Source organism: Anser brachyrhynchus (genome assembly GCF_964034855.1).
Source record: "Anser brachyrhynchus genome assembly, chromosome: 1".
Lineage (NCBI taxonomy): Eukaryota > Metazoa > Chordata > Aves > Anseriformes > Anatidae > Anser > Anser brachyrhynchus.
In genome coordinates, this window is record NC_137694.1 from 46274701 (window position 1) to 46291919 (window position 17219).

At 35.1% G+C, this 17219-nt stretch overlaps 1 protein-coding gene across 5 annotated transcripts in view; it reads left to right on the forward strand.

The window, feature by feature from the left end:
* ANKS1B (ankyrin repeat and sterile alpha motif domain containing 1B) overlaps positions 1 to 17219 on the forward strand; it is a 441985-nt gene that overhangs the window by 201099 nt on the left and 223667 nt on the right. For all 5 annotated transcript variants that reach the window (XM_080595951.1, XM_080595956.1, XM_080595957.1 and 2 more), the window contains exon 13: positions 16312 to 16895. In XM_080595951.1, the coding sequence (XP_080452077.1) occupies positions 16312 to 16895 (584 nt within the window). The remainder of the gene's footprint in view (positions 1 to 16311; positions 16896 to 17219) is intronic.

Genomic DNA, 17219 nt, shown 5'->3' on the forward strand with positions numbered 1-17219 from the left:
AGATGAACTGCATCTAAAAGATGGTGGTTGGTGTCTTGTAAGATCCAGTTGCTGTTGATACTTTTGTGAGTGCTATAGAGCCATATCCCAGTCCCCGTATTGTTTAGCTGCATGAGAATGTGCAAGGGATGATAGAAACATCTAGTGCTGAGGGCCGATGCTTTCAAATTGATCATAGTATTTATACCTGAAATTAAGAAACAAGTCTGCCTAGTTCACCAGCTTATATTAAGAGTAGGTGTTGAAGTTGAGGAGGAAGCAGGACAGTAACCATCTCAAACCTAACACTTCTAAACGTTCCTTGTGCTATGTTGCAAACAGTGGACCTGCACATTGTCAGTGTTTCCATTTTCTGCAGAATGCAGCAGGTATGGTGTGCAAATTATTAGCTCGTCAAATAACTGTTTTGTCAAAAGGCTGAAAGGCATTATGAAAAGGCTAAAAAGCATCCTTAGATTTTGTAATACTCTTCAGAGTGATACAACCTGATGACTCCTTTACCTAATTATTTTCCACTCTTCCCTCCACCTCCATCTTTTTCTTTGATACAACCTCCATGAATGGTTTTGTAGTCACATAAGGATACAGGATAAAACTTTACCGTTTAAGGCTGAAGTCTCTCTGTAAAGTTAGCATAAGCAAAAGTAGATTCTGTATATGTACACATGAATATCTTCCTCCTTGTATCATCTGTGATTCTAAAAATAAGTCTATGTATTACTGGGGATGTTTGTTTGGGATTTTTTCCAGCATAGGACACCTTCTTACAAGAAAGGAATGTGTTCATGAAAGAGGTCAAAAAAAGACTGTGGTGTTCTGTTCCTTCATTTTGACCCCTTCTGCCTTTACAAACTGTTACTTGGTTGAGCTTGTCCTCATTTGCCCTCCTTTGTGCAGATATTATTGGAATTCTTGAAGATATTCTTCAAGGTCTTGAAGTGTTGATTTTTTCTTGTGCTGCTCCAGAGATCAGCTGTGATCTTGGTATCCACTACCAGCCATGCCTGAAGCTTGGCTTCCAGCTTTTTACTATTTGAGCTTTTCTCCGTTTATTTTGGTTTGGGATAATGTTTGTTTGTTTGTTTGTTTGTTCTCATATGGTTCTGGAGACTTACAACAACTGAAGGAGAAGAAGTCACTTGAGATGGAGGATTTTGAGCTGAGGGCTATGAATATATTTTGAATTTGAATTGTTGTTCAGGAGTAAAAACACGGGCCATATGTAAGATTGCACATAAAAGTGTATAAGGATTGACAAGCTGTCTAAAAAAATTTTGGCTCATGGTCGTTGGAAGTTTATCTTGGCATAAAAATAAATTGTATTTACAACCTGGCAAAATCAAATATAATACCAAAACTAACTCCATTGTTATTTGCCTAAGAAAAGTCATATTTAAACATGATTGACCTCAGACAAGGTGCACAGTAAAACTAACAATTTTATACAATAGAGGGACATCAAACTGAGAGCTGTCCATAGAACAAGTGTTTGAAAACCTAAGCTTATACTCAGGCAGTAATTTAACTTTGCAGTTACTGTGTTAATATGGGAGAGGAACATGGCAGAAATGAAAAGAGAGGCATCTAATTTTGATTTCTTGATCAAGCGAGCTGCCTGGCAGGAGATACAGATGTAGCAAGAAGACTGAAAGTTCTTACAGGGAAGTACAGTTTTGGTAACATGCAATAGTTCCCTGGAATTGGAATTCAGACTCTTCCAATATCCCCTGTTAGCTTCTGCTTCTATTTTCTATTTTACCACTTTCCTTTTCTAATTCATTATTCTTGAATATTTTTACTTTTTATGCATTTTAAATCTTGAAAATGTCCTTTTCTGCTTCCCTTCCCTTCCCTTCCCTTCCCTTCCCTTCCCTTCCCTTCCCTTCCCTTCCCTTCCCTTCCCTTCCCTTCCCTTCCCTTCCCTTCCCTTCCCTTCCCTTCCCTTCCCTTCCCTTCCCTTCCCTTCCCTTCCCTTCCCTTCCCTTCCCTTCCCTTCCCTTCCCTTCCCTTCCCTTCCCTTCCCTTCCCTTCCCTTCCCTTCCCTTCCCTTCCCTTCCCTTCCCTTCCCTTCCCTTCCCTTCCCTTCCCTTCCCTTCCCTTTCCATTTAAGCTGTTTTATGCATTATATTTAGCATGAAGTGTAAAATAGAGATTAAATTAAATCGGAGGGGCTTTGCCTTTTACAAATATTTCAATAAACCTTAAATTGTGAAGAAATGATTCCATAATTAAAACTAAAAACTGATTTCATAGTTAGTACCTAAGAACGGGGATCATCTTTTTTTCCTCTTTTGGGCCTGCTATTGTATGTTCATACTGTTCAGGGAGACAAATCTCCTAATTATGTGCTATTATACACAGGACAGATACAAATGGGACTTCCTGAGCTTAAGTTTATGAATTTGAGTAGCCAACAGCTGTGTGGATATTCTTTTTTGAAACATTTTACCATTCATATAAGCTTTAGGAGGAAACAGACTAGCACTGCCTTAAACTCAGGTCCACTTTAACAATCCGAGAACCCTTGTCTGTTGCCTACCTTTAGCATTTTCACATCTCGATATATGGTGATACTTCCACATCCAGAGTGAAGTTATGATGAAATATTTGTGTTTGATCTGAGTCAGTTTACAGTTCTTACATTTCAACATGAATTCTTAGAGGTTTAGCTATGCAGAGAAATAATATTATTGCTCTGCCATTCTACTTGAGAATTGCAAAGTAGTTGTACAAGTGTGATTGTGTTCTCTACTTAATGTTCTATATCAATGATCTGGCTTCCAAAACTGGCAAAAAGTACCTTGGAACTTATCAGTGTATGCTGAGTCTTTGTCTTTCATGTAGTAAATATATCACAATGTTGGCTTTAGAATAAAGTATGGTTTAACTGAAGCAGATGAAAGATGCTGACTTTAAGAAGCACACAGTAAGTTTTACTCAGGCTTATGTACTTCTCTACTGATATTACTGCATGCCTTGGGCTTCTGTAAAACAGTGAAAGATTGATTACAGATATTCTTAAGCCACTTACAAATTATAGACTTTTAGTCTATGTTGGCGGTCAGACTGTGAAATTAAGTGAATGTAAATCAAATTTCATATAAAAGTTACTTTTAAACTTCACTGATCAGTTGGAAACACACAGCATATGTCCCCTTATATTTTTAGATTGTTATTATTTTTTTTAAGATTGATCAAGGTGTTGTTACACATATCAACAGAGGGTTGGAAAAAGGAAGCTCAAAAGAAAAAGTGTATATGCCTATTATGTCTCAACAAATTCATTCTCTGCTTAACAGTACTGCAGCTATTCCAATTACTTTAAAATTTAGTTCATTCTTTATTCTCTGAGTAGAAGGTTTTAATAGCTTAATGCATTTTTTTCTGTCTAAAGACTAGAAAAACACAGTTGCCTGTTAACTAGTCTAGAAAGAAAGCAAATGTCACAACTGGTAGTTCACTCCTTGTTCATTTAAGAACTGGCATTCTCCCTTGAAATTTCTAATGCATGTCACTTCTTTCCAACACCCCCAACAGCCTTCTTTCATTTAGGTCGGTACAGACAGAATAATTAAAGAACATAAGCTGAAGTGTTAATAATCTCATAATGTTCAAGGTAACCTAATCCAGGAGTGAACATTTCTACTTTTTTTAGTAGTTTTCCTTCCCATTATGTGTTTACATAACAGTATTATGCTCTTAAGGTGCAAGTACCAGCTAAACACTTGTCATTTCATCTTCGTATTTTCATGGGACTTTTGAAAGGTATTAAAAACATCATTAAACATATTAAAAACACTTTGCACATTTAAAAAATCCTTTTTAGGACCAATTGCAAACAAAATTCTAATGAAAGTTTTCTGGGTTTAAAACATTTGGTCTTCAGAATGCTTCCCTTCTTTTTCTTTTATTCTTACATTCTTCCCGCTTCCTTTCTCCGTCTTTTTTTTTTTTTCTTTCCCGTTAGATACAAAAGGAGACCAATAAGGTGTTTGCCCACATTTAATCAGAAACATGATTAGAATGTTTTCATTATCATTTCTGATTATCTAACATTAAAAGCTTTTTTTCTGAAAAAAAAAAAATCTGCAAGATTTAGTCCTGTACTGGTATCTGTTACAGTGCTATGTGATAAAATGAGCTGCTTGTGATACTTCATTTTTTTTCTTTTTCCTTTTTTTTTTTTTTTAAGAGAGGGAAAAATGATTAGTGTAAATTACTCAGGAGACTGCGATCATTTGATTTCCAATTTATTCCAAGTGAGAAATATGCTAATTAAAACAATTGTAATATTGTTTCTGTGATTATTTGTTAATTATGATTGATTTAATGAACTACTTCTGCATACTCAGTTCTCCTGAGTGTGTCGGGTAGGTTAGATAGTTTGTTGGATCAACTTCAAGTCTGCACCAAAGAAATCACTGCAAGATTCACTGTTATTTCAAAGTAAGTTGATCCTGAATCTCCACAGAGCTTCATAGGAACAACAGTGGATTTGAGGCAAGCAAGGAATTGTCTTTTTCAGCAACATAATTAACTAAAGTTAATTCTTCTACAGCTCTCAATTTAATTGAAATATGAAGTTTTACAACTGTTTTGCAATCCCTTTGACTCGTGAAGTATTGTAGCGATCCAATTCTGCTACATGATTTCTTAGCAGAAATAAAAATAGCAAAACAATAATAATGGGTCAGCACATGGAAAACAGGAATTAATTATTTGATGACTTTTGAAGGTTTATATTAATAAAAATGTGCATGCCACAAATTGCCTTAAAAGTAACAGTGAGAACTGAAGAGTTGCTAAGTACCAAGAAGGTGATTTTTGTAGAAGAGTTCTTGAATGGGTCGAAATCAAGGAACCTGAAGTTTAATAGATACAAGACAGTGGTTTGGGCAGCAATTTTTAGCTGGGCAGATAGCAGCTACAATTTAGAAATACTCTGCAGAAAGACGTGCTGAAGCTTAAGCGTGGTACAAATGCATTAATCTGTGGAAGTAAGAGACAAATTATCAGCTAAGTTACAGAAGAACGCATGTGAGAAAATAGTAGGTCTGTTGTTTCCTGCTGTGTTTGTATGTCTGACTGATGAAGAAATTAGCCACTCTGTCAGTTTTCATAATTTTCCTTTTCTTTTGGGGTAACAGTGGAAAAGGAGGGGGTGGGGGAAAGGAGAGTGTGCATGAAAACTGAGTCCAGTACCTTTCTGTAGGGACTGAAAACAAGTGTTCCAGAAAGGACAATTTGAAGCAAGCCACTCTCACCCAAAAATATAATATGTATCTGGTGAGAATCCCTTAGGTACTCTAAAAGCTCCAAGGATAAATGTGAACACTTTTACTTCTGATTCTACCATCCAATCCCAAAGAAGTGTTTGAAATCTGGGAAGTACTTCTGTAATGAAAAATACCAAGGTTTGAAAGTTTGTTTTCATATGAGATGGAAGAGCAGCCTTTGTAAGTTTTCAGTGAGAAATGCTGAGAGCAATATAGCAGGTTCTTTCACTGTAACCACACAAACCTTACAGTTAGAAACCATACCACAAATGTGAACCATCTACCTCCTGACTGACCACAGTAACTAGAACCTGAATTGAGGGGAACTGTTATACCTAAAGGGCAAATAGTAGCTCAGATACCTTCACAGGCAATATTCGATACACACAAGACTATATTGTGGCCAGTAGAAAAGTGAGTGGATTGCCATGTACAGAGCTTCATTGTCTTTTGTTTTCAGTACAAATTTTTCAGTTATCACCTATGGACATCCCACTGAAGAAAGGTCCTAATGATCCACTGGTTTATGAGCAAAATGATAGGTCCAAGAAGGTCCAACAGATTAACGAAATCCTATCCAATGAAAAAATAAAAAATAAAAATTCACCTCTGTCATTTACATTCTCAGCTTCCCTCATCTTTGAAGGAGTCAGGTGATCTGTTCTAACTGTTGTTTCATTCTACAAAGATTTTGAAGAGATTTTTCTAAAGATGAATAAAATAAATGATGGAGATCCTATAATTCTTTCTCTGCATTCATAAAAACGTTGAGTTCACAGAAGCCTGTCTGAATAGCAGATATGACTGTACAAACCTTTTAGGAAACCTGTACTATCTTTTTCCATCTCCTCTATCCATTCTATCTTAGAAATACATCTGTCCTTTAAAATGCTATCACTTTAGACTGTTGAATATTGGTGTTTATAAATATGGATTATTCTATGCAGTTTTGGAGCTTTTCTAGTTACAATTCACTGTCCTTTGTCCGAGTCCTCTCTTGAGAATCTGTTACAGCAAGAAGCAAAAACTATTCTAAAGGTCTTTCTCAGTTTCGTCTGTTGTTTCCATTTGAAAATGATAACCCCTAGCTATGAGATTGGTGAACCAAGATAGAATTCACAGCTCTGTCTGCAAGAGGTATATGTTCAAAAATCACTTGACATTCACAAGGGACCTCCCCCTGTATATTCTGCCCATCTAAGTATTTACAAAACATGATCATAGTGGTCTGATTTCCTCTTTATCAAGCTGCAGGCAGAAACTTTTCCAAGTACAGGAGGAGTATGATATTCTTTGCTGTTTCCTACATGTAAACTAGTGGTTGCTAGTGCTTCAGTACTACGGTGATGGCAAACTAGGTCAATGAAAGTTTCTTGAACACCAGAAATGGCACATTAATGATGGAGCTCTACCAAAAGTGTTTCTCAGGTGAAATGTAGACACATTTGCTTAAAGAGCAGAAATACACAGTATGAAAGGAACAATCAGATCTGGCTTGACTGAGCCCTCAGGTCACAGATGACTAATTATTTATGTCTGTTAATTAGTCTTCCTCATACTGAGTGACATATTAGTAAATCAGAGCAGAATGAAGGAATAGTAACATTCTTGGCCTGTCGTGCTTGAGATATTTCCGGTTTAGGGACCTGGTGAACTTGTAGCCTATATTGAAGCATTTATTTCTTCCAGCACCATAGATAAGAACTAGTTAACTACCTAATTTGACGCAGTTGATTTGCCTTAAGATTAGGGACCATTCTTACTAATTTCTCTGGCAAGGGCACTGTTGGAGTTATACCTTTTGACTGAAGAATGAGTGGCAATGTTTTCTGTTGCCACAGCTATTCCCTAATGTTCGGTGCTCTAACTTTCACATGCTCCTGAAAGAAGATCAATCATTCAGATTTCTATGAGTAGCACTTGCATTGCATGTCTTTTCAACCAGTTATGTAAGTGGGGGTTTAATTGGATTAAATTGTGCCCCTCTGCATCAAACTCTGTAGATCAGAAACATGGATGGCAGTCCCTCTGTTTCTAACCAAGAGAACTGACCTATATTTGGAAATATCAAGAAAATGTCTCTGAGGGAGCTTGTGACCAGCAACTAGTTAGAATGATTCATGCAGTTTTTAATAATCATATTTGTTGTTAATGTAAGTACACCAAGGAGAAAAAAAAGTATTCAAATAAATTTTTCTTACCTGTATCTGTTATTTTAAGACAAGGAGGAAACTTCTGTATGTTTTGGTAATATACAGTTAACCCAAATACTCATGCAAATAGTCTGAAACAGGCTGTTTTGGAAACTTTGCCTAAAACAGCTGCAGATTAATAATTTCTCTTTCCTATTTTCAACTGGCCCTTTTAGCTCCTTAGGTGCTTTTTGTTCTGTGCTAGTAAGAAAACTTAATAAAGTGAGATTTATGATGGAGCCTGAAAGTTGCTGTCTTTCAGGTTTATTCATTGCTCTTCTGTGTTTCAACTACTGGCTAATGCTTGCTTTTCCTATAACTAAATCTGGAATTGATCTAGTGCTTTTCTGCATTCCAGCAGCTTAATAAAACTACACATTGACTCTCCTAAGAGTGATAGACAATTCATAGCAGGTTAATTCCATGTTCCAAGTGCACGTATGTTTCCAAAATGTCCGGAGCTGAGTAGTTATTTGTGAAAATTAAACATATTTTAGAGATTCTCACAGTGTCTAGAAAACAAATATTCTTAGCTAAAATTATTTTGCACATAATTGTACAGGTTCACAGAATCACAGAATGGTTTAGGTTGGAAGGGCCCTCTGAAGGCCATCTGGTCCAACCTCCACTCAAGCAGGACCATCTAGAGCAGTTGCCCAGCACCAAGTCAAGGTTATTTGCTTGTTGTGGTTGTTGTTTGTTTGTTGTTTTTTTTTAATTTTTTAAGATGTTTATATTTTGTAAATACATCTCAAGAGAATTTATATTACACCAAGAATTGGAAAACTTTGCAGTTTTGGATGTAATCTTCTATGATTATGCATGTATGCACATCTAGGACTGTGCGATAATTCTACAGTCTATATTCTAGGCATTTTTAAGACTTAGACACTTTGTGTCATTACAGCTTTATTTATACTACCTAACAGAAAAAAAATTGTACAGGAGAGGAGAGGACAGCAGAGGAGAGGAGAAGCAAACTATCTTGTATCCCATGCTAAGTATCTTAAAAATACTGCTCAGATCAGAAATAGATGCTTTATCTAGGTTAGGAATGACAGAAGTGTATCATCAGTGCAAAGGCCAGAACATATATTTTCTATTCTTTCTGATTTTTTTCTTATGTTTGGGGAAATTGTAAAGTTACTTAGGATAATCCTTCCGTCCAAGTAGAAGTGTTGAAATTGTTAAGCAAAATCTCCTTTTAGGAACAGTACTTTAAAAATCCATTTTTTTTTTCCATTTTCTTTGCCTTGACAATTACTAAGTTTTGTTCCTAGTTGGCGGAGGATTTACTTTGTCATTCATTCCTTCTTTGTACATGATGTGTGAAATATCAGGAGTGGAACAATTAACTAGATTTCATAGAGTATTCAAGACAGGGATTTGGTTTCAGGAGCTCATCTGTCATACTCATATTGGTTTGCACAGATTTTGGTTATTAGGTGTCACCAAATTTTCCTCTTCTACTGCTGTACTACATTGCCAGATTAACATGTACTTTATGAGCACTGCCACATCCCACTCAACTGCTAGCTTTCTCCTGCAAGAAGAAAAGATTACCACAGAATTTCTCAATGCAATTATATGTGAGCTTTCTGCAAAATTACATTTTGCACCAATTTCCATTCATTTTGCAGAATTCCTTATGAAAGATTGCTTGAGTATTACCAAGAATTACCGATGTATTTTTTATTATATATATATATACACTTTTGTATATATATTATATATATATATATATATTTTTTTTTTTTCTGTATGGCAGAGTTGAGATATTCTAATAGAATTTTAGCTTGAACCTGGGTGTTGAAATAGTCCGCTGTATTACCTGGGGTATGTTGAACATTAGTTCATCTGCATGAAATTTTTAATCCATAAACCTGTTAACATATGTTAGTTTTCTGTATAATTCTTATTTTAAGGAGCAGGTATAAGGCAGATTCTTGTGCTGTAAAATGTAACGGTTCATGAACAGCTGTCATTAAAACATCTAGGAACCATGCCTTATATAGTCACATAGAAAGAAATTCTCATGGAAACAGCATTATGGAGGTGGCAGTTGTAGCTCTGCATTTTTTGTCTAGGCTGAATTTTGCAGTTAAAGATTAACCCTGTGTGATCTATGTAAAAATTACACTTCTGCCCCCCTCAAATACAGAATGAGTACATATGAGTATCAAAAATAAATCCTGAAAATGTACAACAGAGTGAATACGTCTCTACAAAAGTAAAAATTAACTCTATTTGCACCAGATTACACTCCTGTTTCTGATATTTTTTGCAAGAACTTTATTTGGATATTATAATGTGCTTAGAATTAGCAGTAATTACCACCTAATATCCTTCCTTACTGAGAGCATTTTTCTTCATTAGGGGCTGGCAAGCAGTGTTCAGAAAACTCCTTATGGAACTGTCTTTCCCCAAAAATCTTTCTTTCCCCCTGTAGTTCCTGATGGGTCACTGTGAAATAAATTAGTAAAACATGGACAGTGAAACTATAGAAAATGTAGGAAGCAATACGCCGTAGAATCCTTCAGTGCACAGTCAAGACGGGTGTGTGTGTGTGTGTGTGTGTCTGTGTGTGTGTGTGTGTGTGTGTGATTTCTAAGCGACTACATGGCTTTGAGTGTGTGTGTGTGTGTGTGTGTGTGTGTGTGTGTGATATTTCTAAGTGACTACATGGCTTTGAAAGGCTGGTAGTATTGGAACCTGGGCACAGAGCCTGGAAACCACTGACACTAACCTTGCAAACCACCTCCTGGTGGTATCATTACATTTAGAAGGAAGCAGAAGGAGAAGCAGCAGTCTGGCTGGACAGTGTTGCTCCTTTTCTGTGCTGTTGCTGTTGACAGTAGAAGCCAACATTCTTCATTAGTTGTTTAGTAATCATGTTGTTATATCTCCCACACAGGTCCATGGTACCTTGCTATAACATTTCCTAGAGTGAGAAAACATTGCACTTCCTCATCAAAGATATCTGCAGACAACATACTGACATCAAAGATCTGGATCTTGGTCAGAGCACCATGTTGTTTGCTGGGTGACCTAATGACGTACTGAATATTGCTACTTCAATTTTTAAATACTTTGAATCTTCAATCTTACACGTTTTCTTGTTGATAATCCCATTATTATGATCATTTTGACAATACAACCAATATCACTAGTGAAGGTATTCTAGTGTGTCCAAAGCGATCTTTACCATGAAAATATGACTTCGCTTACCATCGTTCTGTTTCAAATGGTTCCAGCTTACCTAAGTGGTAGGAATTGATGAGAGGGTACTCTCCAAATATTATTCAGGTGTGACTGTTAGTTTTATCAATCAACTCTGTGGAAAAAAGAGTTGAGAGTAAATTTTTGGACTGACATTACACATGTGCAGAGTATGCTGCTAAAAACATCTTTCTGGATCAAATGAAAACAGAATATGAATATATTAGTAGTACAGGTGTCACAATACAGTTGTTACCATAGCTATAGAACAAATTTTTAATGGATTTTTATTTTACATTAGAAACTTGTGCCATGGCAACAGCAGTGCCTGTTAAAGATGTAACTCTGTCGTTATAATTTATCTATTACAGCTCTTTTCATTACTATTATTAATAACTATTATTCTTCTGAATGTATTTCCATTTTAAACATGGAATCTCTTGAGATACAAATGTGAATAAGCTGACTTCTAAGTTTACATGAATGCAAATTTTCTAAAAAATAAAGTGAGAAATGGTATTCCACAGAGATCTATGTATGTACCACAAACAACTGTGCTGGGGTGCACCAGTGTGTAAATAAATAGCTGATTGAATTGCAATCTGCTGCCTAAATGCCAGTTGGGTTGTATATAAACTGGTGATAATAGCAATGCTTATCTGTGGCTTTGAGATTATGACAGAACTGAATTATTTGTTCCAAATGTAAATGTATTCCATGCAACACAGATATGGCAGTATCACAGTGATTTTCATAACAAATGGGAAAGCTGTGGGTGCACTTGTAATGACACTAGGAATCTATTTATATATTGGTATTTAGGATAATATTTACAAGTAAAAAGATAAGGAGGGAAGACAAGCAGCATCTGATGAGGAAGCAAGATCTTACAAAAATAAACATCCATACAAAAAGAAAGAAAAGAGTTTATAATAGAAAACTTCTCTTGATCAGGATTTGATCCAAGAGCTTTACCTTCTACATCTATTCTCTCTCCATGGTATCCCCATGCTGTTTCTTAAAGTCCATTCTCAGATGATTTATGCAAGAGACTATGAGAAAACAAAACTATTATCATAACTCACATACATCTATACTCAGTGAACTCAGTAATATAAGTTTGTACAATATTCTTAGTGCCAGCTAAGTTGGTTAAAAAAAAAAATCTAATGAAAAGGTTCAAAAACATATGATAAATTAGGAGATAGATAGAACACCTTAGGAATGGACAGTCCTGATTTCTGAGATGTATCAGCAGATTTAAGATTAATTCTAACCACAAAGGACATGGATCATCAGTATAGACAACTTACTGAAAGGATCTTTTCAATGCATAGTTCAAAAGAAAAAAATAATTTTAATATGTTTGAAAAAAAAGACAGGAAAAAATACACAAAACATCACATTTTATACATCACTAAGAAGTCTCAGAAGAAATACTGGTTTTGGTATCAGTTTGGTGTCTTAAAGTTTATGGCATAAATATTCAGCAGTAAAAAGACACCTGTAAGTATTAGGAATTGGTAATTATTAAAAGCTAAGTAAAGATTTTATTTTATTCAAGTACAGTTGCCTATTGTAGCAAAGTTATAGAAAAAGCATTACGTTATCCTATTTAGTGTTTTTCATAGTTTAAGTTCTTGAGACTGAGATCTTAGTAGGACATTCACATGGGCAATGAAGACAGGTAGTTGCAGTTTTAGATATAGCAGTTTGAAGAGGATTTTTCATATCTCGTGTTTCAGGTATTAAAACAATAAATATTTCCTTGTAGAAAAAAAAAAAATCTAACAAATTATTTTACGATTATCTATTGCAGGGATTTTTTTTCCTCCTATGATTTATTTAGAACATTACAATGACTGATATGCTACTATACTGCTTAGAGCAGTGGTATAGTTCAGCTCTGTATTCTTACTCGTAATAATCATTAGCTGTGGTAGGAAACTAAAATAATAATACCAAACTGTATTGGTAAAAAAAAAAAAAAAAAAAGCCTAACAGTTACGAATTTAAAAGTCAGAATATTTAGAATTACTATTGGTCATGGAAGTGTTGGTTGGAAGGGACCTCTGAGGTCCTCTAGTCCAGCACTCTGTTTTGATGATCAGACCATACATGATCTTTCCTAGCCTAGTCTTGAAAACCTCCACAGATGGAGACACCACCTGTCTGGATAATCTGTTCTAGGACTGTGGTGCTGCATGCATGCAGCATGCTTCTTAACCTTTATCATAACTGCATACTATATTTTCTTGACAACCCCAGTCTTTTTTATTGCCCAATATAGATTTGGTCTGCATTGCTCAAAATCAGTGTGAAGCAGGCATACCTATGACATCTTTGCTTCCTTTGTAATATAATTTAAAAAATTCTTAGTTAAATCAAAAGGTATCAAAGAAAATAAATGACAGTTGAGGCAGCTGAATACTGCCCAGAGAAAATGCTATCTCTAACAGAGCTTTTGTTTTGCTCATCAAGACAGACCAAACTTTATCCAAGTAGTTATTAACAGCGTTCCTTATTTTTTGAATGCTGAATTTGAGACTTTAGGGCTTTGACTTACAGAACTACTAAGTCAATAACAACCGTGCTTTGAAAATATTCTGTGTTATATGTTAAATACTCTGAACAAAGCAAATCTCAAAGAATATCAAATTGGATGCCCAAAATTTCTGGACTCCCTGTGCCTTTGTCACATTTATCAGATTAGGATGTTATCACATTATAGACTCACCTTGTAAAGATAATGTGTGAACCACAGAGATAATGGGCATCATACAAAAGTCTCAGGAGGTGCTGACTTACTTGGCATTCAAAGAAGGATTTCTATACTATGGTATATAGGTAATAGTACTACTCTTTCTGAACAAGGAGAATATAATATATTGAAAAATTCTCCACTAAGCAAACTTAATTCTGAACAGTAAAAGAAACAGGCAAGGTTTTTTTGGAACAATAGTAGGTGATCATATAAAAAGTGAAATACAATGTTAACACAGAAAACTACATGTTGTACTGGCAACCTTTGTTTTCATCTTCCCTATCTTCCTTAAAGTGTTTGTGTTTACATCTTTATGTCTTGTTTAAAAGGTGAAAATTACAGGTAGGATAGAATGCATATGTATACAATACAATAACTGTACTAACAGATCAAGTTGAAAAGATGCATACAATATACTTAGAATCCTTCCATCCATTGCAAAATTCTGCCACTTCAACTAACAAAATAACTGAAAATAATGTTTTGGTATGGTGTCACAGCATCACGGCTAAATAGAAGTGAGATACGCTTTTTAGTTGTGACTACATAAAGTTAATGACCATAGAAGAATGGGAGTTCTCAGAAACAATAGTTTTTGTCTATAGTAGCAAAGTGAACAAAATCATGGTATGAGATGGTGCTTGGAGTCTGTACTGTTAAACTGTTATGTGGATTTTGGCAAGGTTTACCCAATGACCAGTGGATACCAAGCAGTACCTAACTAAGACAGTGCCCAGACATTGCTCAAGTTTTAGCCGAGGCCAGAGACCATTCCCAGTAACTGGATGTGCCAGCTGTCTTGGGAAGAAGGAGAGTATGTAGGATATGAGGCAAGTAATTCCTTTAGATCCTAAGAATATTGCTTGGCCATTTTTATTTGCTAGTATAGATGTAGCAAAAATCACATAGGTATTAGTGAAAGCCTTGCAATCCAGGTGTCTGTAATCTTTTCTTTTTCCTGATTTACTCTTCTTTCTTTATCTTGACAAACACATTTATCTTTTAAGTGAATTCAACAGAAAGTTGTAAGACTTGTCTCTGGAAGAGTGGGATAGGATTCAGTTTGTGATTATGTAGGTATCCGAATGCAGACTGGATGCCATCTCCCATTATAGTCATTGGCAGTCTAGTCAATACAGATAATGGAGTACGGAGAGAAATTCAACTGACTAGCCACAACATACGGTGTGTGGCATCACTCTCTAGCATCCATTGACTTTATCAAACTGATCTCTAACTATGGTGGGACATACTTGTTACCCTTTCAGATACCTAAAAAGAAGTGTCTTAATCTGGATCTGAATCCCATCTACTGAAAATTTTATAGAAGTGAAGAACACCAAAGTCAATCATTATTTACATCATTTATTTTTCATGCTAAGTTCACCTTCAAGATGTCAGACTTACAATTAATTCAGCCACTTTCAGAAATCAAAGAAAGTAAGAATATTCCATGTCCTCTCTTTCTCATGCTTTTTGCCCCCACATCAACATTTCTGGAGTTATTAATTCCTTAAACTCTGTCGTGTTCCATATTCAACCTTTCAATATAACAGTCATTATCTTTTTAGTTGCAAAATGTCTAAAGTATGTATTTTAGTCTCTCTTTTTTTTTTCCCAATGAGAAAAGTAGATTTTCTTAGGTTGCACTCCTAATCTTGATTAGAATTTTATAATGATAGTTTAACAAATGCCAGAAACATGTAATTTTAAATTTTCAAGCTGCTGACTAGTAGAAGAATTGATGGGGATTTGAAATGCACACCAAAATATTTTTCCTACTATATATGTATATCAAATACTGTCTTATTTTAGAAGTGATATTTTGATTTTGATGTTTGATTCCTTCTGGTGGCTCTTGGTGTCCATACAGTCCTACAGTTAAGAGTTTACATATGTACATAGGCTTCTAGCAGGAAAGAGATATATGTCTTTATCTTTCATGAAGTAGTTATTGAGATGCAACTGTTTGTGGGGTCACAGTTATTCTGAATAGAATACGCTAACTTAATGCCATGTGGATAGAGTGATGTGATCAATAGGATGACTTTAAATGATAAGTTAGAAGAAGTTAGAAAAAGATACAGATAGAAAAAAGGTCTTTTTTTTTTTTTCCTGATCCTTACAGAAACAGGCATAAAAAAGAGCTATACATTTTTAATAATCCACTATGAATTGTGTCAAGAAATACATTTTTCTGCAGTTCCTTTTTTTTTTTTTTATGCTAAATTGCCTATAAAACTTGTTTCAGTTCTTAGGAAAAGACTTGATTTCATATTATTTTACAAAGGTTACTATAACTCTGAAACTATTCTTGCAAGTTCCCAGAAATAAAAACAACACTCAGATCTATTCCTTAGAGACTGTCAGTTAAAAGGCATAATAGTGTAAATTCACTATTATTATAATGACTATAAAAAGAAATATTATTAACAATACTCCTGATAATACAGGTTCTTCATGTATTTTAATACCTATAAAGTAACTAGCTAATTCATTTTACAAAGTTGTATAATTTGTACACAATTCAACTCAGTAACAAATTAAAAGAGACACCATCAAATTAATAGAACAGCAACAACCTATTTTATTTTATAAATTTTCTTTTTCCTGGAATTTACGTGTAGTATTGAGTGGTTTGGGCTTTTTTTTCAACCACTCAGGATAAATCTGTCAAGTTCAAGGAGAGAATTGTTTTTAAGAGAATAATAAATCAATTCATATCATAAGTATCTTTTCTTTCTGTACATAAAAAAGAACCAAGCAGCATACAAAAACCATTTTGCAGAGAGTAAGGTTTTTGTTGTTTACAGTATTTTATCACCCAGTTTTTTTTACAAGTTACTCTCTCTCATTTCAGAGCGTCTTTGCCATGGAGAGACATCTACTGAAAGTGAGCTTCCTGAAGGACACCCCGCTGAGCAGTTTGCAGGTTTACTTCATGGATCATCACCTGCATGTGACCCACCTGATAACCCACTCCAGCTGTACAGCAAAACAAACCAGTGCAGTAGTCCACTGGAGAAAAACATTTTGAGCAAGAGCACAGTGCAGCAGATACAGCTACGGAAAGAAAACAACCCTGATCCTCCTGTTAAGAAAAAAAAGCCACAGGTTGTAAACAGAACCATATTTCATACTAAAACTAAACCAGTGGAAAACCATACACTGGTTGGCACATCAACAAGGATAAGTGAACAGTGGGTTATTACTACTGGAGGATTTGTTGAGCGAGCATGCACACTTGGGAGAATACGATCTTTACCAAAGACTTTGCTTGAAATGCATTTGTACAAAAATGTTTCAAAATCTGATTCTAATCTTATCACCCATCCTCCAAGTGACAAAAAAGCAAGAAGCAACTGGAGTGAACCCACACCAAATCAACAGTGCTCTAAAGGAAATTCTGAAAGAACACCTTCCTTCACATCAGAATGGGAAGAAGTAAGTTTTGATCATTTTTAAGAACAAGCAAATATACGGTATTGTGAAAATACTGTTATTTTTTCCATATCAGAGATGAAATAAAAAATGAACTTCCACATTACAAATCCTGAGAGTGTATCAGAGTCTAATGCATGGTAGTTCGACAGCTGGCACAAAATGCAACGCATTTTTATTCAAAGTGCTATACGTTTAATGAAATCTATTGTTTCCATAGCGAATGAGGTAATGCTATAATTTGTTGTGACATTTAAATTATTTTCTACTAAACCCCTCACCACTTACACTATTAAAATTCATAAAAGTATTGTGGCTATTCCCATT